Source organism: Paramisgurnus dabryanus, chromosome 1 (assembly GCF_030506205.2).
Source record: "Paramisgurnus dabryanus chromosome 1, PD_genome_1.1, whole genome shotgun sequence".
In the NCBI taxonomy this organism is placed as follows: domain Eukaryota; kingdom Metazoa; phylum Chordata; class Actinopteri; order Cypriniformes; family Cobitidae; genus Paramisgurnus; species Paramisgurnus dabryanus.
In genome coordinates, this window is record NC_133337.1 from 38,000,249 (window position 1) to 38,026,306 (window position 26,058).

At 39.5% G+C, this 26,058-nt stretch overlaps 2 protein-coding genes across 2 annotated transcripts; both read right to left on the reverse strand.

Moving 5' to 3' along the window:
- Window positions 1-509: 509 nt before the first annotated feature.
- LOC135758013 (uncharacterized) lies at window positions 510-6,020 on the reverse strand. Its single transcript, XM_065272807.2, has 7 exons — window positions 5,886-6,020; window positions 5,554-5,689; window positions 5,211-5,311; window positions 4,967-5,118; window positions 4,638-4,866; window positions 4,226-4,446; window positions 510-1,144 (listed from the first exon to the last, which is right to left on the reverse strand). Exons 2-7 carry the CDS (start codon window positions 5,679-5,681, stop codon window positions 977-979), a joined length of 999 nt encoding a protein of 332 aa, XP_065128879.2. The 5' UTR covers window positions 5,682-5,689; window positions 5,886-6,020; the 3' UTR covers window positions 510-976.
- A 10,101-nt stretch (window positions 6,021-16,121) lies between these two features.
- cpxm2 (carboxypeptidase X (M14 family), member 2) lies at window positions 16,122-24,115 on the reverse strand. Its single transcript, XM_065272813.2, has 14 exons — window positions 23,486-24,115; window positions 22,488-22,553; window positions 22,277-22,386; window positions 20,870-21,009; window positions 20,697-20,781; window positions 20,428-20,578; window positions 20,230-20,318; window positions 19,970-20,093; window positions 19,699-19,895; window positions 18,947-19,126; window positions 17,654-17,951; window positions 17,440-17,579; window positions 17,252-17,351; window positions 16,122-17,098 (listed from the first exon to the last, which is right to left on the reverse strand). Exons 1-14 carry the CDS (start codon window positions 23,733-23,735, stop codon window positions 16,866-16,868), a joined length of 2,163 nt encoding a protein of 720 aa, XP_065128885.2. The 5' UTR covers window positions 23,736-24,115; the 3' UTR covers window positions 16,122-16,865.
- Window positions 24,116-26,058: the final 1,943 nt, after the last annotated feature.

Below are 26,058 nucleotides of genomic sequence, written 5' to 3' on the forward strand. Positions count from 1 at the left end.
AATGCACGTGACTGTTTAGCAGGTATATTGTTTACTGCTGCGTGTAATTCCAGAAAATGTGAAACAGCAAATGATATACAATAATGAGATATTGAGGGAAATATGGATTATAATACTGTGCTCATAATACAGGACTCAACATAAACCACAGTGTTTACTTTTGGTAGCAAATACAATGAAATGATTAAAAGCATGCATCATATTCAATAAATCTGATACTAAATGTATTTTGCATATTCAGTTAGAAGACTCTTTAAAGGTGCGGCAGTGTGTTGACATTTGGCTCGGATCAGATTCATCCAAGGAGTTCCTGTCCGGATCATTTTACCTGAAGTATTTGTAGCGCTGCATTCAGGTTAAATTTGTGTCTCATTCCCAGTGTTGCCTTTGTCCATGAGTTCATTTATCTGTCGTCAAAACATCCAACCTCACCCAGACATCTATACAGACACACAGATCTGACTGCAGAAAAGTCGGGCAATGAAAACACTTTTACTGAAAGCAGAAAATAATGTTTATATAAATATTTTATTTACATTTAGGCATTTAGTAGATGCTTTAATCCAAAGCGACTTACAAAGATTAGAAAACAATAAAGCAAGAGTGAATAATAAACAAATAATGAATAATAAACAAACACAATCCGAGTTTTGTAGAGATTTTCACACATTAAGGAGAGTGTTTATGATGTTATAAGAGCTAACAAATGTTAGTCTGAAGTCTGGATGTCTATTTCTTCAGGCTAAAGTAGAATGTCCTGATCGAATGAAAAGTTTGTTTTTATATTAAGTTTATTATTATGTTATTATGTTTTTATTGTGCTACTTTATGCCTGTATTTTTTAGTTATGAAGGCTTAAATCAAAACAAACCAACTGCAGTTTGATTGATATTAACTGGAATGCACATTAAAAACAACAAGATTTTTGACCAATTAAAAAAGTGAACCGAGTTATCTGGGTTTGGAACCAAACTCTTCAAATACTCAGTGTGATACAGCTGATGGTTTTAGCTGGAAACTGAGCGTCTGTTTCTTCTCCACTGATTCTGAACATCACGTGTGTGGTGGAAGGGATGGTTGCCGTGGCGATGAGCGGTTTACCCAGCCATCCTTCAGCTCCGCGCTTATACATCCGGACGGTCACCTACAGCAGGAAAACATGAACATTCTTTCAAACATCCAACCACATATTTACACAATAATATACAAGAGAGGTTGAGAGCTTACAATATAAATGTCTTTTTAAAAATGATCAAAATATTTGCATCAAACGCTATCATTAACCATTCTTTAATGTTGAAATTAAAAAGTATCAAGCGTGACATGTAAACTGAGATTAACAGTTCATGCTGTGCAGTAAAACAGACTAGCTGACGATCAAGCTTTTAAAAAAATAAACTTTGTGCGACAACACAGCATGTGACACGCCGACCGGAAGTGATGTATTTCAGTGTGTTTCAATCAAAACACTGTGTGCAAGGTGAAAATTTTTAATAATTTCCTGTTTAACTTTATCAGTAACACTTGAATCCTTTAAGCAACCATTGATTACTCTAACTTAATTATTAACTAAAAATATATTTATAAATGAAAGGCTCTAGCGCTGGAATGAGCTGCTCTTCCATGTTGACATGGATTTACAATTAAACTAAAATTTCATTACGACTGCCACTAGGGGGCGAACTCAGACAGTCGTGTCAGAATTAAGCGTACGATGGAAAGGCGGTTTAGCCTATACAGTATTAAAAATAGAAAACATAAAGTGTAACTTTAATCATTAGGAAAAGACTAAATTTATGAAAGTTAAACAGTTACAAACAAAAGAAGTTTAAGAGCTCTTCATTACAGTTAGTGCTATACAAAATACATTTGTTGATTATTTAAACTTGCACTTTTTTGTGCAGTGTTCATAGTTAAACATCTTACATTTGGCTCTTGTAACTGGATACAAGATTATGTGTGCATCTTTTTTGAAAGTGCATGTTTTTTTATATACGACCTTTAACAAAAAGTAAAAAACAACATAAGTTATAACATATATAATAATAATAATATATAATAGGTAAATGTAAAAAATATATAAAAGGTAAAAATAGGGTTAAAAAGTTTGGCCCGTATCATATTTACATTTTTTTTAATCTGGTCGTTGAAGACCCCCGATTTATAAGCTTCTCTGGCGAATGCTTCACACTCAATGTGGTTCAATTGGAAAGATGTTCGTTTAAATGAATTCCACCGAAAACTCGATTTTTCTTTTAAATCTTATTGAGCATCAGGTAATAAAGCACTCTTGCATCAAAGAAACATGCTGACTTCAAAGCAGATGTATGGGATTACAGTGGGATTTCTCTGAAGATTCATCTCATCCAGCACACAAACACACAAAGGTTTTTAAATGAGATTCATATTGACAGATAATAGACGTCTATCTCCTCCAAAGTCATGTCGCTGGATTAAAATGTCTTGTTGTCTTTTCACAGCATCATTTTCTTTTACTGTAGCTTTTCACAATATTTCAATTACGTATTTTTCTCTTTCTTTATTCTTGCATATAAAAAGAAAGTGAATTCTGACAGGGTTTGGTGCTGGGTAAAAGAGAATCCGCATTGCATGTTTGTTCATATGGAGGACAACTGTTAAAGTTTGATTTTACATTAAAAACTACAAAGCGAATAGTAAGAAGTGACAGCGGGACCCTTAATATTAAACATCTAGAATAGATTATTGCAAAGTCATTGACACATTGAGTCGTGACAACGAAAGTTATTATATTGTGAGCAAAAACGTTACAAATAATGATCTCTATGTATGAAGTTAAGCCTTATTGTTTTTTTTTTTGTTTTTTTTTTGATGAATGCAGTAGATGTTTGGAGTGAAATGGTTACAATTAGATAAACGGACTACTAAGCAACCTAAGATTATATAACCTGCACTTAACAACACCACAATGCAGACTATAAACTTTATATTTTGAAATGATTAATAACCTATTTTCAGTCTTCAAACCCAAATATTTTAGGAAGAATTACACAAATCCAGTTGTGTTTAAAGGTAGTATTGTGTTGTCATTTTGTGTTGGCTGCTTTGTCGTGCTGGGGACCTTGATTTAATTCAAGCTCTGGTTAACTGTAATAGACAACTCAAAGTTCTTAGGCCACAATTTCTGATTTCATTTGGCCTTCAAAAACATTTGTAATGACATTAAGACTGTACACACACGACTGCGGACGTCTAACTCTATTTAGCAGCTAATTGAGTTTTAAAGAGCGTAAAGATGCTGTGAGTTATTAAGGGTGATTATCAAAACAACAGACAATGGACCAAAGTGTCCACTAACTGGTTTATGTGTCAATTCACAGAGCAGATGGCCGAGCTGAACCGCAGAAGCAGCAGATAAGAGTCAATCATATTTCAGACAATTACAAAAACAAGTTCAGGAGATAAAAGCTCACCGATCGCATTTTACAGCAAAGTTTAACAAGTCATTGAATTAAAGGACACTAACAGGAATCCCTTCATTGACACATTAATAAAAAGTGAAGTGTTTCATTACTGCCAATGTTTTAAAACATCCAACACTGATCCTCACAAACAATGGCATTGCTGGAGTCAGAAAGGAGACGTGGACACAGTCAGCCAGGATAACTTTCCTTCACAAGTGACCCAACAAAACATTTGACAAACTTGTACTTGGGCACAGAATATACTGCTTCATACAATAATAAACATTAAAAAGTATGGAAGATATAAGAAGTTTCCTTCATACAATATATTCAAAATATTCAGAACATAATCTGACCCACATTATACAAGAATTGATAATAATGATCTTCAAATTCACCTTAGTGTCATAAAAACAAGAATTTATGTAAATCTTCATCCTGATTTTTATGAAGTGTGTATGAAGAGCTGTTGAAAGACTGAATGTATTCAGAGAGGCCTCATCTCACACCTGCGGCTGGTGGTGGGGATCTATTGTTGTATTTGCCACAGACCCCTGATGTTTAAATTAACTCAGTAAGAGCTCATGATGACACAACTCTGATAAACGCAGGTAATTTCAGTTTGAGAGCTTATTCAGAATATTAAGACACTTAAACACAGAACGCTTAGATTAAATGATTGAATATGGAACAGTCTTTAGAAATGCAACACACACACACGCGCATGTTAGAGTTAGGTGTGTGTGTGTGCGTGCGTGCGTGCGTGTGTGTGCATGTGTAACCTGTGATGTGATCCCCAGCAGACTCCACAGTGTCTCAGTAAGAAGAGCTTGATCTTTGCTGAACTCCAGTGTGTCGGTCTCCTGACGGTCGACGGCGAGGTGTTGGCAGCCCTGATAATCTCCCTTCAGCTCCTCACCGCTGGACAGCTGCAGAAGATCCCACGTCCTCATCACACGCAGTCGCTCTCGTGCACCTTTTATCTGTCTGAAGGACAAATGTCCTGAGCAAAACAATCTCTCATTAGATTTCATTCTGCCCATTCGTGAAATAAAATCATAAGACACATCTGTGGATGTTGTAAAAGTATTCATGATGTCTGTGCCTGAAGAGAGATTATATCTATACAGTATATATGAAATAACAGTAAAAAGGGTTCATATGACACAAATGTGAGATGATAATGACATCCACCTGTAATCCAGGATGGGGTGAAGACATCTGACAGCCAGGATGTAAATCCTTCTCTAAGAGAGCAGAAGAGCGCTTCAACATCACGGCAGGACACAAGCTCACTTCGATTTCTCAACTCTTCACTGAGCACACAGTCTGGAGACAAGAAGAGGATTCTGGGAAAAAACAGATCCGGATGAATGTTCAGCCCACAGCGCTTCATGTGAGCTTGGAGATTACGAGCCTTCACCTGCAGAGAGGAGAACTTTCTGGACCAACACGAGCTGACAGATGTTTGTATACATACTGAATCTAATGTCACCTATCAGAGGAGCACAGGACGATCTTACTGTGATGGTCTGAAGAGCATCAGGAACCTGCTCAATCGAGATGTTGTTAAAGTTCTGCTCCTTTGTTTTGACCCGCAGATGCCAGTGGATCTTACTCTCAACCGAAACAGAACCGCTCCACGTCTTCAGATCGATACAAAACAGGCCGTGACCTGAAGAAGACGACACGCCATTTTCTGTGACGATGAAGATCTGCTGTCTGAATTGTGATATTAAAAGGCCTCTATGATGTTTGAGAAGATACCTGTGATCAACACCAGGTTGATCTCGTCTCCGACGGCCTGGGACTGGTTTGGTACTCGCAGGTTATAAAACACCTCATCTTTTCTCAGACCACTCAGTTGCCTGTGTGAACGTATAAGAAGAACATACTGTATGTCATCGAACGTGAACCTAAAAAAATAACCCCATGATGCGTTGCCTAATATTTTGCCTTGGTAACTCGCCCAAGTTGCTTAATCTGCTGGAGAATAAATGACACAGAAAACTGTGATGTGACCCCTGCACAGAGTAACGCAGATCTCACATCAGACAAACCCGAACTTTAAAACTATCATTCAAACAAGCGAGTTATTAGAAGATCTCACCGAACACGTCTGAGAAACTCATGTGAACCGTGAGTCCAGTCTGTTACACTGGTGGTGGGAGGTTTGCTGGTTTTACTGGGTCTGTCGTCGAGTCCAGATGAGAAGAGGAACTGAACTGTCTGAAACATATCTGTAACTGAGAGTAAACACAAACAACAAGACGATAGAAGATACCAAACAAAACCACAGTGGAAAGAAATACTAGTAACAGCTAATACACAGATGAGTTATGAGTTGTTTATGATCTCAGCAGTTACCACAGACTTCATTAATGATGAATGTTTAACAAAGCAGTTAGTCCTCATGATTAGAAGCTGTTGATGTTTACTCACCGGTCGTGGAGAGTTTCACTGATCCTGAAGATTCGCACAAACTAAAGAGGGAAAACACTGAAACTTAATCCAGAAAGAGTTTCACAATCACCTCTGCTCACTCTCTCACTGGTAAACAAGCGGACACATAGACAAGTCATCTGAAGAGGACTCAGAAACCACCACCATCCTCACCATCAGTATATTCAATCATATTTCTGTAAAACTTCTCCAACTCTACATGCTTTTAAAAGCAGCTTTAAAAAATTATAATAATAATAATAATATAACACACGCGCGCGCGCACGCACGCACGCACGCACACAAGAACAATGTGAATGATCATTGTTTTGTCTTTAATGAGTGTCATCTTTTTATAGTAATAATTGTCTTGATTGTTGTTAATTTAAACACAATACTAATAATTATAAAGTGAGATGATCTAAATGATCCTCTGTTGTGTTGCTGTGGCGGGATTAAATGTTTATTTCTATAAAATTTGTCATTTTGTTTTTATCATCAGAAGCATCGCGGCAATAAAGACTCATAATAATTGACTCGGTTCTTGATTGCAGTCATATTAAATCCTTTTCGGATCTTTTGTGTCTGATATCGCTTTGGCTGCACTTTCATTTGTATTTCTTTCAGCTCTTTATTGCGCGATGCGTTTATCGGCGCGATCTGCCGCTGAAGTGCAGGTCAGCGGAGAGAGACGCGACGCGTTATTGAGTTCAGACGCGTTTCATATGAGTCTGTTTGAGCCCGTTTGTGTCGCTTCTGATCCTTATCGCTTCACTGAAACGCTTTGTGTGTATTTACACTGAAATTAAACATTCTTCATCTCAAACTAATATCCTTCAATATCCTTCAATATCCTTCTCTTTATGTGTGAGCACTGGGGTGTGTGTGTGCGCGTGTGCGTGTGTGTGCGTGTGTGTGTGCGCGAGAGAGAGAGAGAGAGAGAGAGAGAGAGAGAGAGAGAGAGAGAGAGAGAGAGAGGGGGGGGTCTTGTTGGGTCTTGGGCAACATCATCGCCCAAGACCCAACAGCCATGACAGTAACCAGCATACGACCCCAACGAGGCATCTACAAACAAAAACCTCTCCCATCAGAGAAGAGCAAACAACATCAAAACAGACTGAAGGCCAACCAAGTACTTCTCCGCTCAGCCTCAGTCAATCTACAAATATGGACACTTCTACCCATCAGTCAGAAGCTACCAACAGAGCAACACAGCCCATCTCACCATCACAGCAGTCCACATATGCTGAGATTACAAAGGGCAAACAACATACTGGCTCCTCAGACATTACAGAAGTGAGAAATCTCCTACACCTCATCTGTAAAATGCTAGCATAAGGCAACTGGACTACCAAAACACCTATCTCTACCTCACAATGGTATCTTTTACTATAAGCTCTTGGAATATTCAAGGCCTCTACTCCTCAACCTTAGGGGCCAAAACTCTAAAAACAGAGTTCCTAAAAAATATTAATAATCAGGACATCATTATTCTACAAGAAACATGGTGCAGATCGGACACTGACCCCGCTGCCCTTCCGGATACATAGAAATTATATTGTCATCACTTAAGAACTGCAACGTGAAACGTGGAAGAGACTCTGGCGGCATTATCATTTGGTACAAAGAGACTTTCAAAAATGACTTATTTGTACAGAAAAAGGATTCAACACACATCTGGCTTAAACTCAAAAGAGGCATCATAGACTGCGATAAGGACCTTTATATCTGTGCAGCCTACATACCTCCATCAGAATCACCATACTACAAGGACAATCTCTTTGATCAGCTTCAGATGGAAACCAGCCATTTTCAGGCTGAAGGAAACGTACTGTTATGTGGAGACTTTAACGCCCGAACAGGCTCAGAACCGGACATTATAGACACTCATGGGAATAATCATATACTGAAAACAAACATGCATCTCATTCCCACCACTACAACACGAAACAACCCTGACAGTACAGTTAACAAAAATGGTAGGGAGTTGGTGTGTCTCTGTCGAGGTTTGGGCTTATATATGCTTAATGGTAGGATCCGAGGTGACTCTTTAGGTCGATTCACATACTGCTCATCTCTTGGTGCTAGTGTTGTTGACTATGCCATTACAGACCTAGACCCCTCCCTATTACGAGCATTTACAGTCAGACCACAGTCTACCTTATCAGACCACTGTCAAATAAACGTGTTTATAAAGAGAACACAACAAACTCATAGAAGCGAACAAAAGCCCTGCAATTTGACCAAATTGAACCCAACATTTAAATGGTCCCCAAACTCTGAAACCGAATTTATTAGTGCAGTTAGCTCCAAAGACATTTCCAACTTAATTAATAGATTTAAAACAACAAAGTTTATGACTAGTAAAACCGAGGTAAATGCTGCAGTACAACAAATAAATCATATTTATGAAAGATGCGCAATCAAAGCAAACCTACTCCGTACAAACAAAAAAACTAAAGTAAAATCTGGAGATGAAATCTGGTTCGATAATGAATGTAAAAGTAAAAGACAACGTCTTCGACAACTCTCCAACCAAAAACACAGAGATCCACACAAACAAGAAATAAGACAAAACTATTGCGAAGCACTTAGGGATTACAAAAATACAATTCACTACAAAAAAACAACAACACCTCAATTATACTCTCAAAGAAATCCAAGACTCAATTCATAATAATCAATTCTGGGAAAAATGGAATAGCCTAAACAAAAAACAAAACCAGGACATACCCATACAAAATGGAGAATTATGGAAAGACTATTTTAAAAACCTATTCAGGGAAATCTCCTCAGATAGTCTTACACCTGATCAAAAAAATGTACAAACTAAACTAAAACAATTGGAATCCATCATTAAAAACAACCAAAACCCCTTAGATTACCCGATTAGCTTAGAAGAACTAAAAGATGCACTAAAGAAATTAAAACCCAGAAAGGCATGCGGTTTAGACAACATCAGAACAGAAATGTTGAAACACAGTCCTGCAGCAATGCAAGAGGCACTTCTAAAAATGTTTAATTTAATCCTACAAACTGGACACTTTCCTGAAACCTGGAGTACAGGTTTAATACACCCGCTATATAAAAGCGGAGACAAATTTGACCCCAATAACTACAGAGGCATTTGTGTAAATAGTAATCTAGGGAAGACTTTCTGTGGTATCTTAAATGCTCGGATTCAGGCCTTCCTTACCAAACACAATGTCTTAAGTAAAAGTCAGATTGGATTTTTACCAAACCACCGCACCACTGACCACATTTATACACTACAGACGCTAGTCAATCAACACGTTCATCATAAAAACAAAGGCAAAGTTTATGCATGTTTCGTTGACTTTAAAAAAGCATTCGACTCGATATGGCACGACGGCTTATATTATAAAATTCTACAATCAGGCATAGGAGGAAAAGTATATGACATCATTAAATCCATGTACTCAGAAAACAAGTGCGGAGTTAAAATCGGTGACAAAAGAACAGAATTTTTCAGTCAAGGGCGTGGGGTGAGACAGGGCTGTAACTTGAGTCCAACTCTATTTAACTTATATATTAATGAGTTAGCAGTGTTAATTGAACAATCCAGCACACCCGGTCTCATCCTAAACAACTCAGAGATTAAAGCTCTTCTGTATGCAGATGATCTGGTGCTATTGTCAGACACTGCACAAGGTTTACAGCAACACCTGGACCTGCTGGAGAAATACTGTCAAAACTGGGCCCTGACGGTCAATCTGAAAAAAAAACTAATATTATGATTTTCCAGAAAAAAGCAAGATTACAGGATAACAGACACATTTACTCTGGGAAACACTGCACTAGAACACACCTTACACTACGACTATCTCGGGTTAAAAATCAGCGCATCAGGTGGTTTTAGTCTCGCGGTAAATGCACTTAAAGAGAAAGCTAGACGAGCATTCTATGTCATCAAAGGCAAATTTAAACAAACAGACATTCCTGCTACAGTTTGGTGTAAAATATTTGATAGTGTAATAATGCCCATAGCTCTGTACGGTTGTGAGGTTTGGGGTCCACAATGCCTAACAGATTACTCCAAATGGGACAAACATCCAATGGAATCCCTGCATGCTGAATTCTGTAGAAATATTTTAAGAGTTCAGAGAAGAACACCTACTAATGCATGCAGGGCTGAATTAGGCAGATATCCCCTAATAATACACATCCAAAAACGCTCCCTTAAATTCTGGTCACACTTAAACTCAAGTCCCCCGAACACACTTCAATATGAAGCCCTTAAAACTCAAGAGAAGAGACCTAAAACCAGTCCCATCTGTCAACTAGCTCTAAAACTCCAGACCAGCACTAATGAACGCAAACAAACCACAATAAACCAAATCATTAAAGAAAGTCAAACTTTATATTTGGATCATTGGGATAATGAAAGTAAAAACCAAAGTAAACTAGAATGTTATCGGGCACTAAACAGAAAATACAGTCTGTCAGAATATCTCTCCACTGTTAGAGATGTAAAGCAGAGACGAATCCTCACTAAATACAGACTCAGTGATCACAGTCTGGCAATAGAGAAAGGCCGACATAGACAAACATGGCTCCCAAAAGAAGAGCGAATCTGTGTCCATTGTGACAGTGGTGAGATCGAAACAGAGACACACTTTCTCCTTTACTGTGGTAAATATAAAGAGCTTAGAGAAAAACACTTTGACAAAATCTCAAAGCTCATACCAGAGTTTCATAGCTCTTCAGATTCAGATCAAATGAAGATGTTACTGGGGGAAGACAGACACCCATCAGCTGCTGCTAAATTCATTTATCAGTTACACACCATCAGAAATAATCCACAGCCCTGATCTTGTACAGTACTTTTATTTTACCTCTCATGTGCCTCCATAAATGTACATTTGTATACTTCATATGTTTATATTTCAAAGTCTACTTTATATTGTAAATATCCTCTGATTCTATTTTATTTTATTTTGCAGTAGTACTTCATCCATCACCCAGCACCTTAGCTTAATTGCACCTTAATGTTTGTTAATATTGTGTTATTGTATGTTTCTCGTTTTATGTATAATGCTTTGGCAATATTGTAAGTGACACAATCATGCCAATAAAGTTATTTAAATTGAAAAAAAAAATTGAATTGAAATTGAGAGAGAGAGAGCGTGCGTTGTACTGAATCTTAGTTGAATAAAATTATTTGAGCTGTTGGTGTGAAGGGACCTGTTGAAGAATCAGGCACGAGTCATGAGAGAGAAGCAGTAGTTTAAATTAAATTAAATTCTTACTCCAAAAGAAATTCACATCCAAATGATTGTAAATAAATAATTCACTAGAGAAACAATGGCACACTATGGATGTGAACTCTAGTAACTTTTGAAGAAAACCACAAATTCTCACTCCCAACTCCATACATATTGGTGTTTGCTCAGCGCCCCTCTGTGTCACATTTAACCCTTTACTTACACTCCACACGTCTGCTTTAAGTTACATCTAAGACGGGAACACTTAAATGTGTGCACTTTTTGAATGAATTGTGACTGTACTGTATCCTGCCTTTTATTTAATACACAAACTGGTAAAGTGAAGGTGAGGGGCGCTGACCAAACCTCTGAGGGAACATAAATTCAATCAAAGCGTTTTTACCAGCAGGTGAATGAATCTCAGGTGTCTCTCTGCTTCTGGTCTCTTGTCTAGAAGAGGAAAATTCTTCTTTCATCTCACGAGATACAACGATTACACAAACAAAGCTGCAATTGTGATTATGACCAAACAATGACATATTTCTTTTCTCTCGAAATTCCTCAATATCATTTTTGCACAGGCGAGCAATTTGTCTGTCAAGGGCCCTGAGGCTCCTGCCATTATTCTGACAGTGATGTCATTAACAGAAAGTTGAGCCGGCTCACCATGAATCTGGCCACTGTTTCAGGCAGGGGGACAGGAAGAGTTTTTCAGTAATTTATTTGATAAATATATTAATGAACATTACGTGTTGGCATTACAATCGGATGGTCAAGCGTCCAGTTGGAAGTGGATCTTTGTTGTGGCCGGTTGGTTTGATCGCTCACCGACCCATTTCCTGTGTGTTGTAATTAAATGGTGATTTATTGATTTCAACATGTCTCACAGTTATTCTAAAGCCAAACCTACTCAACAATTCAATAACTGCAGGTTTATTATTATACATCTGTTTAATTCACTTTATTGTCAACTTTACTGATCATCTACATTAAACCACATCTATGTTAACCACATTAGATCTTAAAACTGTTTGATCTGACAAAAATCCAGTTTGGCAGAGCTGCTTCTTACAGTTCTGTGATCTTTATCTTTGTAAATGGAAAAAAAAACTTGATTGTCTATAATCAGGACTAAATCCATGATGATGATGATGATGATGATGATGATGATGATCATGATGATGATGATGATGAGTGAAAACTGAGAGGCGTTTACTGAGCTTTTGTGTATCTGAATCAAACGTAACTTCCAGTAAACTCTGCAAAGCATCAATAACAACAGGGTCCTTAGTTTATTTCTGAGAAAAAGCAAAATAAACAACAAGTAGATTACCTCCCTTAGTTCAAATAGCCAAAGCCTATCAAAAACTACAATGAGCTAATATTGCTGTGTTAAATGTCTACTTTATAATCTATACAATCTGAACTTCAGTAGTTCACCTGCGCATTCAAATCTAAACGATATTGGCTTGCTGTCCTCGAAAGGAGCTCTGAATCTTCAAAGAGAGCGAACCTGAGGCCGGGACTCAAGACTCAAGTTTAACCCCCCTGCAACAGAACTGCACGGAGGAAGAAAGAAAGCAGTGAAGGAGGAGATGGAGAGGAGGAGGAAGGATGCCGGAAAATTGCAGCTGGACCAGGAGGCCTGAAGGCTGCCTTATATACGCCCATAATGATGATTGACAGGCCTGAATGTTTAGGCTCCTCTCGAACTACAACACAAATCAGCTGCCAAACCTCCCTTTACACATCACTGATCCATGATCGTCGTCTTCCTTCGTCTTTAGGAAACCAAAACATTTGTAATTTTTACATGAGGTATTTTTTCCAGAGTTCAGTTCATTCACTAGCCAGACCATTAAACAAACCGCAAGTTAAGTTCTCTCCAGACTGGTGATGGCCTTGAGATCTGAGCTCATTCATGCGTCTCTTCATACTGTCAGATTTACAGCAACAGACAAAAGGTTAAAGCAATTGTACTGCAACAGACGTGAGTCTTCATCATCATCATCATCATCATCATCATCATTACCCGTAAACAACTTCTGCTTATTGTCATGATGTAAGCATATAAAGATAAACGTCACAAAGGAAAGTAAGAGTAAACTAACGCGTAAAGTCTGCTCGCAAGTCAAGCTGTTAATGGAGAAACCTCAAAATTACAAACTCTGGTTGTTTTTACATGTTGTGCAGACATGAAAAGAGACATTTTAAAGGATTTCTCACCGGGAAATGCAGGCGGTGGTGACAAATCTCCTAATCTCCTGTAAACGCAGTTTTCTGTGTAGTAGACGGATTGTTGATTTGCATATAAACTCATTTTGAACTGAATTTTGATCGATTATCCGCTTATTTTGTGCATGTGAACTGGTTGATGACGGCTCCACCTGCTGGTCTATCAGATGATTGCAGTCTTCAGTTAATCTCGTCTGCTGTATTTGGTCACTGAGTGGCGCTGCAGTTTAACCTGACAGAACTCAAACTTAACATCGGTCATCATCAATTTAACCTGACAGGACTAAAACTAAACACCAGTTTAACCTGACCAGACTCAAACTCAACATCAGCCATCATCAGTTTAAGCTGATAGCTCTGTAGACTGATCAGATATATCAGACGCACAGCTTCATCTTCGATCAAACCCGAGGACATAAACATCACAAAGAAATGACGCAGATATACAGATGATGACACACAGAAGTTAAGTATGTTTTTACAATTATTACTGTCTGTTGTGTATTCTTTTATTTGATGTTTTTTCACATGTTTACTATAAGAAAGAAGCTGTGTGTTTGTGTGTCTTTGTCTGTCGAACATCTGCTGCAGAAAAATTCATTTCTGAGAACTGAGGCAAACCACAGATGAGATGAATGATGTTTTTCTGATGCGGTTTAGGGTGCTGAGAATAAAAACAGGTGTTTACAATCATCTGTGTGATGTAAATACTTAAAAATGTGTGAGAAAAATGATCAAGGACTGATTCTTGGCTCTGATATTCAGTAGTGTAGTGTAGTCTAGTCTTTTCGTAGTGAGTATACTTTGATTTTTTCCTCTCAACTTTATGCTCCAGTGTGACATCCCATAATGACCACCACACTCACAGATGCATACAGTATAGACTAGACTAGAGCATCTTCATGTAATTGAGAGCATTCGGAAAGACTGTTATGTGTTATCATCGTGTCAGTTTATTATAAGCAAGAAATGACTTTAACAGCCAATGGCATTTACAGCTGAGGAAACTGGACAGATTTTTCGACTGGTTTAACATTTAACTAAGGGCCAACATTTGATCATTGGAAAAATAATCCACTCTAAAATATAACTAATACGCATTTGAGATGACCATGAATTAACTTTTAACCTATTAAACTATTAAAAATATAAAAACCTTTTTTGTATGAAATTCGGGAGGAGCATGGTCATGTGATCCAACCAATCAGTGCAAACTAAGAGGTGCCTTTAAATATCAGTCCCTCACTTCTGTCCTGTGACAGATTTTTTGCAGCATCTCATCTCCACCCCATCACCTCACTCTCATCATTTATCCCAGTCAAAGAGGGAGGAGGACTCTGGGTTCGGTATAAAATTCCAAGCTCGGAGCCCTCTCCTCAGACAGCACGCCAAATATGCTTTATCTCATTCCCTATCGATTACATGTTAATGAGAACTCGTAAAATATAATATAAATAGTGTCTAAGAATGAAAATAGGGTTTTACTACCATGTAGCCTAATATTAGACACACAAAAAAAGAATAAACCCAAAAAGTGGAGAAGATGATTCATTTAATATGAACATCAAAGCAGACATGAATTATCTCACAGAAGTTTAAAATCCTATACATTAAAATCTTGAACGTAGATATAAAAATGAACACAGAAGGGAAGTTTTACACCTAGAAGCACAACCAAACTTGCTGAACTGACGGCAGCTAGTGGATTATATGAAAAAACATCAGGACATCAATGGCCTTATTTTAGTGCATGAAGATCCTTACCTCTAGATAAAGTTATAAACTGGACTGATGAGTTAAATGTTATTTAGTCACATGTGCGTTGTTAACTCTCCGGATTTGATTTACGAGCACGGCTCCACTCGTTCACTTCTCCACATGAACTGTTTGTGTTTGTTTACAGCAGGGTTGTGGAACCCTGGGTTTCTGGAGGGCCACTGTCCTGTAGAGTTTAGTTCCAACCCTAACCAAACACACCTGAACTTAATTTCCAAGTAATCCTGAAGACTTTCATTAGATTTTTCAGATGTGTTTAATTAGGGTTGGAACAAAACTCTGCAGGACAGTGGCCCTCCAGGACCAGGGTTCCCCACCCCTGGTTTACAGTGTAGTGGTACAACGTTGTGCTACGCAGATCGCTTGGTGATGTCAAAGTACCGCGAGAAGCAGACTTCTCCATGTGATTTCTAGAATCGCTCTCGCGGTACTTTGATGTCATTCGCCTGTCAGTTCTTGTGCTGCCACACCAGTCTGCTCTCCAGTCACTTTGATTTCATACGGCGATCGGATCGCACAGTTCTGCATGAAGTCAAACACACCAAATATAAAGCCTACTGTATATGAGGTTCAACCCGGTCAGATATAATGGTCTGTGCTTCACATCTAAATTTATGAATGAAAGTGAGAACTGTGACCCAAAATGCTGTTATGCATCCTCACGCTTCTTAAGTAAGTATACAGAAATCCTCCACCTGTCCTGTATACCCTGCTGAAAAACACAGCATCAAACCAGCATGGGAATTATACCAGCATACCAGCACCAAAACACAACATTTGCTAGTATGACCAGTATGGGATGTTGGTGCTAGTGCTGGTTTAGCTGGTGTTCACTTGCTGGTATGCTGTTTTCTTTCAGCAGGGTAGCTGCGTATCACGTATACACAACTCATGAGGACGCTGAAAGTGTGTTTATGTTGTACTACTAACCAGGTAACACCAGGAAAATTGGTCCCCACAATTTGATAATTACAAGATACACACACACACAGAATATATATCACAGGTGAAATGACTTTTATTTCCACTTTATGTAATAATATTCAGAATAAACATTATAATAGCGGCCAGTAAATGGATTTGGGATGAAGATTGTGTTACAAAAAGTCAAAAGATGAATTACGATATAGACAATGAGCAGAAATGATTACAGTAACGGTGTATTGCATGCAGGAATTTGTTTTTAATTTAAGACTTACAAATGAGGAAATCACAACAGCTACATTTAGTAAATCTAAGATTTTATACATTTATGTTACTCCACATGCTGCGTTATGGTTTGTTTATCCTATGAGCTTTCCATAAAAATGAAAGTATGATAATAAAACCTTTTATTCATAATTAACAAACACAGAGCAGATTAACAAATCTGCCAGAAATATTACCAAAGCAAATACACATCAACCAAAAAGATGCAATATCACAATAAAACAGCTTCTGGAACACAAGTCAGTTTATATGACACAAAGACACAACAGCTGTGATTCTGATCTTAGAGTTACACACGATCCACAAATCCATACAATATTCATCTTCATTTAATACACACACACAGACAAACACACGCACACACAGACACACACAGAGAGAGAGACAGACACAGAAACACAGATATACACACACACACACACACACACACACAGACACACACACAGAGAGAGAGAAAGAGAGACACACAGAAACACAGATACACAAACACATACAGACACACACACACAAACTCAGAAACACAGACTCACACACTCTATGTGTTCTGTCTCTGACGTGGTAGCCGCATGCTGATTGGCTGCTTGTTGAATTTCTTCATGATTTCTTTAATTCGTGACAGATTGGAGCGGCTGAGCACAAAATCGCACCTGCTGGCCCCCATCTTATATCCCACCTCACACACTTTACTGCTGACGCTGTGACCCTCAGCTCTCGCCCTCACGTTATATTCTCCAGGGTTCAGCAAGCGCCAGAAATCTCCATCAGCCCCTACATACAAGCAAACAAACATAAGCGTGTGTGTGTGTGTGTGTGTGTGTGTGTGTGTGTGTGTGTGTGTGTGTGTGTGTGTGTGTGTGTGTGTGTGTGTGTGTGTGTGTGTGCGCGTGTGCCGGTCTGTTGGTTTGTCTGTGTCTGTTATACCTGTGCGAATGTCGTGATTGATTCCATCCACAGAGATAATAGCATTAGCGATTCCTTTACCCTGAACGTCTCTGACCACACCTTTAATCCCACGATGGACCTGTGCATGCAAATCAACACATGTTGTCTCTTATGAACTCTGTGTGTGTTTGTTTGTGTGTTTTGTCTGTTGGTGTTTGTGTGTTCACCTGTTCCATAAAGACGAGCAGAGATTCACGGTTATTCTCCCATTCCTCTGGTAATTCAGATTCATGCGGGTATTTGTCACATCCCACATACATGGACAGCTCAAAACAGTTTGTGTGCAGGTAACTGAAATCATTCATACCTGTGAACAGAAAACAAGCTGCTTTAACTTTAACTCACAGCAGCACACAACACACTGACACGTGTGATGCTCACTTCCTGCGGCCGTGTGCCAAGACGCCCCGTTGATGGTCCCGTCCTCCTTGGCAAAGTCGTCCGTGTGGCAGACCCTGTGGCTGACGTCGGTCATGAGTCGGTGCGTGGACGCGTACGAGAACGCCAGCCAGCGGAACACCTGGTCGTCAGGTGTGGCCGTCTGCTCGCGCACGGCCGAAACGGAGCGCGTGCGGTCGTACGGGAACGTCACCACGAGCTCGCCGCCCTGCAGGTTTCCCCCCAAGACGAACGGAATCTTTTCCATCCACGACACCAGAGCACGAGTCTCTACAGCCACCTACAGGTCAGAGGGTCAGGGGTCAAAGGTCAGGGCAGTAGACCATCAGAATGCCCAATCACATGAAAACTAAAAAAAACATCCTCGAGATTCTACCGAGTGTGTGCAACAAACACAAAGCCTTTTCTAAAACAATTGTTCAGATTATCAATCAAAAATCCTTGATCTTGCGGCACGTTTTCTTAAAAATGCGATGGAATATGTGGGATATTTATGTAATTATGTTACTTTTAAATCTAGATTAAAAACACATCTGTTTAACTCTGCATTTACTGAATGAGCACTGTGCTGCTTCACACTGACTGCACCTTTAACTCAAGTCACTTTTACTCCTGTTTTATTCTTTTTAACATTTTAAACTGTTTTATTAAAATCACATTTATTTTCTTTAATTGTTATTTTAAATTCTCATGTATCTTTGTCTTTATTGTGATCTTATCGTGTAAATCTTATTTTTACATTTTCTTTTTCTTTTTTATATATTGTTTTCTCATTTCTGTGTAAAGCACTTTGAATGACCTCTGTGTATGAAAAGTGCTATACAAATAAACTTGCCTTGCCTAATTTTATGCGATGAAATTGCGGGAACTTGCAAAAACTGTTTGCATCTTTTGCAGCTTTTCAGTGATGTACACGTTACATAATCACGTCACTTAATAATGTTCCCATGGCAACAGGTGGCATGGCTGGGCTTGTGTAAGGTAAATGCAACATTTTTCAACTTTCTGCGAAGACAAATATGATTTTTGCAACGAAAATCTGGGGATTATGAAACATGCAAGCCCCTCATATTTTGAGCATGGAAATCTGAAATTTATGCTGTGAAAGTGCGGCGTATTTGAAAAAATGCGTCCCCCGGATAAATATGCGGACTTTGGCTGATTATGCGTTAAATCATGCGATCGCATAATCATGTTTTTCTGAAGGGACTGGATTATTAATAATCACGTGTGTGCGACTGTATCGTATCATCACATCAGTCTTTAGGGACTCACTGTAGCATTTTTTGACTGGTACCAGTCTGGAATGGGCACGTGGTGGTTGTGGAATTTGCGAGGTACCCATTTACGAGCCTCAGCTTCCCAGAGAATCGAGTTAAGATCGGGGAAGTTGTGATGGATGTCTAAGCCGTCTCGACTCCAGCGACCCAGAGACCAGCCGCTGAGCTCCGATCCCTAACACACAATGAGATAAATAAATAAATGATATTTCAATAATGCATCTGATTTGATCAGTTTATGTTGAACCACCAGCGCTGAGTCAGATGATCACTCATCTAGGGCTGCATAACGATTAATCTAAATAATCGTTTAGAATAAAAGTTTTTGTTTGCATGATATATGTGTGTGTACTGTGTATACTAATTATTTATATATAAATACACACGCATGCATGTATATTAAAAAAAAAATATTATATACCAAGTATTTATGTTTATATATAATATAAATAATACATATAAAAATGTACATAGACAAGTAAATATTTCTTAAATATATACATGTATGTGTGTCAATTTATATATATATATAGAATTATTAAACACAGTACACAAATATTTATGATGTAAACAAAAACTTTTATTCTGAAAACAATTAGTTGCTATTAATCATTATTTGCTTTAAGCGGGTCGTGACAGCACTCATCCATGAACCTTTCTGTCTTAAACAATCGAATGACTTCACTAATACAGAGAGATGAGTTAAAGATCTAAAATGGGCCACAAACATTAAAGCTGCAGACGTACCGCCTCAAAGGCTTTCTCGTACCCGTCGGGGTTCACAGATGGCAGCAGGTGGATGCGAGTCTCGTCCACCAGGTGCCGTATCCGCGGGTTACCGGACAGATACTCCTGACACATGAACTGCATGAGCAGTAACAGCAGCTCTCGGCCCAGCACCTCGTTACCGTGGGAACCGGCCGTGTAACGAAACTCGGGTTCACCTGCGAAAACAGACGCACAAACCGTCATCTTCCTCTTAGACGGCCACCAACTAGCACTCAGGCCTGACCCCTACCAATCTCGTGTTCTCCCGGGTTGTCCGAGATCTCGACTGCGTAAAGTTTCTGCCCGTTGAAGCTTTTACCGATGTTGTAGATGCGAGTGATGTTCGGACACATTTCATTGACCACCTTCATGAGCTGCAGAGGTGAAACGCAAGTCACAGCGGGGCTGAAAAACACAACTCCAATGTTTTATATATATCAGCCATTAGAGTCAATGACCAGAGAGACCGAGCGATTTAATCCCTGCTGGACACAAACATCTCTACTCCACCTGTCTCATCTCTTTATAGTTGTGATGTTTGAAGTCCAGGTTGTCCGTGGTGGTGATTTCATTTCGTCTTCTGTAATAATTGTTAGGATCTTTTGGAAAAAGGAAAACATTTGCAATCAGTTTATAAACCACTGATCTCAGAACAGGACTTTAGGAGCGATGATGTTAAAGTGGCAGGCATCGTGTGAATGGCATCACCTGGCAACGGGCAACCAAGGATCTCCAGACGCATACAGATGCTTCCGCCGGGGTACCAGGAGCGCGGGTTCACACGGATGTATCGAGCGACCACGGGTTTGGGGAAGTTGTTGAGGATGGGAATCTCCTTCTCCCGATTACCCATGAAAATCTACTGAGATGAGCAGAAACGTCCCATCATCGGATCATTTCACTGACGGTATAGAGCCGGGAAATAAAAGCATCTCTGTGTTTATTTATTCTTTCAGTTTGAGTGTTTTGTGTCTCACCAGATCTCGTGAGCCGTTCTTCAGCGTCACCCAGCTGTGAGAATCATTACTGAGCAAAACTTTATAAGAGCTGACCCAATCGCTCCTGCAGCACACACGGTTATAAAACACACACACACAAGAGGAAGAAGTGCTTTTTGTGGATATGATGATGTTCAGGATAATTTACTTACGACCACAGAGAGCTTCGTCCCTGAGTGATGACTCCGGTGAATTTGGTTAATCTGCGAGCGTCCACCTCCAACCACTGCAGCGGGTCGTTTCTACCTGCACACCATCCACCATCATAGTGATCGTCCTCCAGCAGACCGCCCTACACAAACATCATCATAAACACACACAAAGTCTTTCTTTCAGCCTTAGATGGAAGGCTAAATATATTTGAACACAATTTTTTTAGGGGCTCAAATGTAATTGGACAATGAATCATCGTAAATAAAATGTTGTTTTTTTATCATTCTGTTGAAAATCCTTTGCAGACGATGACTGCCTGAAACCGACAGATGTCAACAAAACCTGTGCTTTTCTTCTTTCTCTGTGATGTTGTGCCAGCCCTTTACTGCAGCTGTCTTCAATTCTTCTCTGTTCATCTGTTGTCTTTCTGCCTTTAGTTTAGGCCACGTTTACATTCATGCCTTTACGTTTTAAAATGCATTACTTTTGACTGGCGTAGCCTTTCATCCAGACTACTCCAGCGTTTTTGACCTGTCCGTAAACGCTGCAGACCCTGCCATTGCAGAATAATCCACCTTTTTATCTTTAAAAGCTGCTGATGTGTTTTGTATCATTGTTCTTCTGTGAAGATGATCTGTTTCTGTCACATCATCAATAATACCAGAGATGCAGTAACACAAAGTCATGCACATGTGTTTCACAGTTGGAGTAGTTGGAGTCTAGTGGTTAGAGATTCAGGCTTGTGACCCGAGATTTCCCGGTCTTACGGCCGGCGGGTTGCAACTGTGGTACTCTTGAGCAAGGCACCTTACCTTAATTGCCCCCCGGGCGCTGGGACAGCTGCCCACTGCTCTGGGTGTGTGTTCACTACTCACTACGATGGGTTAAATGCAGAGGTCACATTTCATTTTTGACAAGTTTGTCACTTCCAGATGATGTATCTTCTGTGGATGTCCTGGGTTTGATTTAAATTCACTGGTGTGATCTTCATTTCTAAGAATTTGCCAAATTGTTGGTTTGGCAGCTCCTAATGTTTCAGCCGTCTTTCTGAGGGATCTCCTCTGAGCATATGAGATGAGAGCTGTAATTCCTAAACCTTTCCTCCAACTTGGATGTGAACACCCTTACATTAAAACCAAGAGCCTCAGTGTTAATTATGTAACTTGAATGTGCTTAGCGTGTCAAAGCTGAAATAACAAAAACCGTGCTTATGTCCAAATATATATAAATGACTTTAGAATGTAGATAGCAGACAGCAGCGATGAGGAAGAAAACACCCAGAATCTGTGAACATCTACATCTATACAACTGTCCCAGACCAGTTGATGAAAAAAATCTTCTTTAATGAAACATATCATGAGTTTACTGAGCGTCGTCGATGTTTGCAGTGATGTTTGTTTGTGTACCTGGATGTTCAGTCGGCCCCGGTGCGGCCCTAGACCGTAGTGTCTCATGGTGGATGCGTGAAGCTGAAAATCATCAACCTTCAGTGTTTCCAGACCCAGCGGAGGACAATCTGTCACAGATCGAGTTTCAGCTTTATTAGCTTTCTGATATTACAGATAACATCAACTCAATACTGATGTGTTATAAATGCTGTAGATGAAACTCACTCACCATCACTGATGTCGTCTGTTTTCACTCCTTTTTGATTTTTCTCTCTCTTTTTATTCCCATTTGTTACTATGACACAAAACAACAGGAGATAAGCTTGGTGTGTGACGCTCTCCGGTGTTTCTCAGCTCAGGTGAGATGATGAACGGGATTTCAGAAATGCTGTCATGAACTTCAGCTGCCAAACTTTAAATTTCCTTTGAATCTTGGAAAACTCAGGCATGTTGCAGATATTTAATTAAATATTCGAAAAGATTTAACATTCTTTGAATATGCAAAACAACCATCAGAAAACTCCACCTATTCGATCCGTATGCTAATCAGCTGTGCATATGCTAATAAGATGGGCCATTGTGTAAAGACACTTAGTGTACATGAAGGCAAATCAATAAACAGATTCATATAAAATGCTTGAATAGACCGATTAGATTTAGCATCAGAAAGACCCCAGAGTGAACTGTAAATTATAGACACCTGGACTTTATCTGAATGTCTTTACTGTCATACAGAGATGTTCAGAAAACACAGTTTAACTCAATCTAATGTGCCAGCAGAAGACAGAGAAACCTCATGTTGGACTCCAGTCGAGATCATTTGTTAAACCATCCACGAAGTCCCAAGTGTATAAGATAAAAGTGGAAATATCTCTGAAATATAACACACGTGTGTGTGTAAAAGTCTTCAATCTTTAGCTTCTGGTCTGCTTCATTCCCTTCAGCTGCTTAATAACCAAACTTCATGTTTTTATTTGTGGTTTGGTCAGAAGTCTCTCTGCTGAACGTATCTAACAAACCCTTAACAGCTCGATGAAGATTTCACACACAGTTAAATGTTTTACAGTTCAGAGAGGAACGTGTGATTGACAGCCTCACTGAACAAATCACTTCATCTTCTGATGACATAAAACCAGCTGTGTGTGTGCGCATGTTTGTGTGTCTCTGTGTGTGTGTTAAATGGATATGTTTATTTCTGGTTTGATGGAGGGACATTCACACCGTTACCTGATGTGGAATCAGACCCAGGAGATTTTTTGGATGCAAATAATTTGGTTTTGGTCTCCTTTCTAACGGCTCCTCCTGAGGCGTCCCGACTGTCGGTTGGCAGAACCTCCTCAGGCGATGGGATCTGATGGTAATGTTCTCGACTCAGAAGTTCTTGCATGTAATAATCCTCATCCTCTGCAGGAAATCCAGAGCAAACGTCCATCTGGCTGAACATCAGAAGAAGCTGGAGAGACACCTGGAGGAACATCGTGAGCTCTGATCTGCGATCGACCCATCCACCCGTCCTGATGGACTCACTCGCTCAATTGTGCTCGCTCAGAGAGAGAGAGAGAGAGAAAGAGAGGGAGGGAGAGAAAGAGAGAGAGAGACAGACGGACAGACAGACAGTGAGACTACAGAGACAAAGAAGAAAACAGATGTTTACTGCATTCTGTGTGTGAACGGCAGAAAGTTTTCATGAAAGTTTTAAAGGAAGAATGAGAAAGACGTCTGATCCAGAGTTTTCATTGATGTCTCACATGAGTTAGCTTTGGTGTCGCTGTGACTCCTCCCACTGAGACTGGGTGGAGTTTCCGTTGACCTCAATATCATCCATCCAGGACCTGAGAGAGAACATCTGAGCTTCTGCTCATGTAGCCGTTGGGTTTGTGACGCAGCTGTGCAGTTAACACATTAGTGACACACTGTGTGTGTGTGTGTGTGTGTGTGTGTGTCACTGTAGTAGCACACTACTGTCTGTACACATCTTGTGTGTTTCTCTTCAGGAGATAAAAACTCTTTACATTGGAGATGAGATTCTTTGAAATCAATCTCACATTCTTACAAAATCCTGAGGCTGCAGGAAACAGCGGAGGTTCTTTATTCAGCCCAAAGGAAAACATCTGTCCATCTGAATCACAACCAGCTTCACTCCATATGTCTACATTTTACACTTTTAATCGGCTTCAATCTCCTTAAATGACCCAGCAAGCGTCTCAAATCGACACAGATTCCTAGATGGAATGCAAAGATTTTTAACAATGTCCATAAGATCTGTTTCATATCAGACCTGAAGAGTTTTCCACGTGGCTAAAGAACATCAAGAGCATCTGTGAGAGATTGAACTGAATTAGTGTTTTTCCCAACAGATATCCAAAGATAAGAAAACACATCGGATCGAATTCTCATCATAACACCGACGTCCCAGAGTCACCTCACAAGATCCTCGTCTGATATCTGTGGACTTTGGCATTCATCAATCATCTGCAGAAGAAACACAAACATGGCAAGAACGTCGTTAGATGTAAATTATAGATCTGATTGTCAACATGCAGCCAACACAATCATTTCCAAAAGTAAATGTATGCTGCATACCACGGGTCTGTTGAATGCTTTATTCTGATTGGCTGAGGAATGTTTCTTGGGTGTATATCTTAAAATAAAACCACCAAAGTAATGTCTGTGGTATAAGAGGAATTATTGACTCCAATCCTTTGAATTATTAGAAAATAACACACAACCACTGTGTAATTAAAAACTTGGATGTGCATGATTTTAAAATAATTCAACGGCCCATCGTCAATTACTCCTTAATCTTCATGTAAGAAACCTCTTTATTCTGCTGTATCAGAGAAACTCGGACATGAGCCAAACCATTGAGCTCCAGTGTGTTTACAGGCAGGTGTCTGTCCTGTCCTGTCCGAGCTAAACAAACCCACAGTGACCTTCTGTCGAAATACAACACAGAGATTCACTGAAACACTTCATCAGTTATTCATTCAGAGTCCAATGCATTAAAGCTCGGGGGAAATATACTTTTAGTGGTGTCTGAAATCCAAGTGATGAAATCTCGGCGGAAGATGGCGCCCACACTGAAGTGTTTCCGGTGAGGAGTAATGTAGGAATAGTGATTAAAGGTGTAGGGGATTATTTCAGACACAGAACAGCAGCTGAACATTCAAACATAAAGCCAACATCACAAAAAACAGTCAAGACTGAGAAGTTTCTGTGTTTGTCTTCTAAAGTTTCCTCCTGCTACAGCCATCAACTAAAAAGAACCAAAAACATTATGATGTTAATAAAAGTACAGAAGATATTCTCATCACTGAATCACAGACAGGTCTCAACATTATTGTGTTTGTTTGTGTGTGAGCGGGTTTGTTAGTGTCTCATGATATAGGGGCGGTTTCCCGGACAGGGCTTATCATAGTCCCAGACTAAAATCTTTAATTTTAAAACACCTGGTCCTGTTTAATTTTAACACATTTTGTTGACATTGTTTTGTCTTAAGATGCACACATGTAGTGTTCTTTGTGAGGTATGTTTGTAAAATCTTCTAAAATTACCTAATATTAATAAGGCCTAGTCCTGGATTAACCTAAAACCTGTCCGGGAAACCACCCCATAATGTGATATTGAGTGATTTGATCAATGAAACTCTTCATCACTGACTTCAGTTCAGTCTCACCGTCACTCTCAGCAGATCACACGAGCTTCACTTTCATCATTGTACCGCCAGGCCATCAGGAAATCAGCTGTGCGCGTTCACGAGTCTTTATTTAGCTTCATGCCGCGTGCTCATTGGGTGTCTT

Excerpts from the sequence above, each read along its gene's own strand:
- LOC135758013 (XM_065272807.2), bottom strand. The coding sequence starts at position 5,681 with ATGTTTCAGACAGTTCAGTTCCTCTTCTCATCTGGACTCGACGACAGA. Across the intron at positions 5,312-5,553 it reads GAGTTTCTCAGACGTGTTCG|GCAACTGAGTGGTCTGAGAA; the intron begins GTGAGATCTTCT and ends ACGTTCACACAG. Across the intron at positions 1,145-4,225 it reads TGCTGGGGATCACATCACAG|GTGACCGTCCGGATGTATAA; the intron begins GTTACACATGCA and ends TTCCTGCTGTAG.
- cpxm2 (XM_065272813.2), bottom strand. The coding sequence starts at position 23,735 with ATGTTCCTCCAGGTGTCTCTCCAGCTTCTTCTGATGTTCAGCCAGATG. Across the intron at positions 22,554-23,485 it reads TGGGTCTGATTCCACATCAG|TAACAAATGGGAATAAAAAG; the intron begins GTAACGGTGTGA and ends TTTGTGTCATAG. Across the intron at positions 17,352-17,439 it reads TGCTCGTCTTTATGGAACAG|GTCCATCGTGGGATTAAAGG; the intron begins GTGAACACACAA and ends TTGCATGCACAG.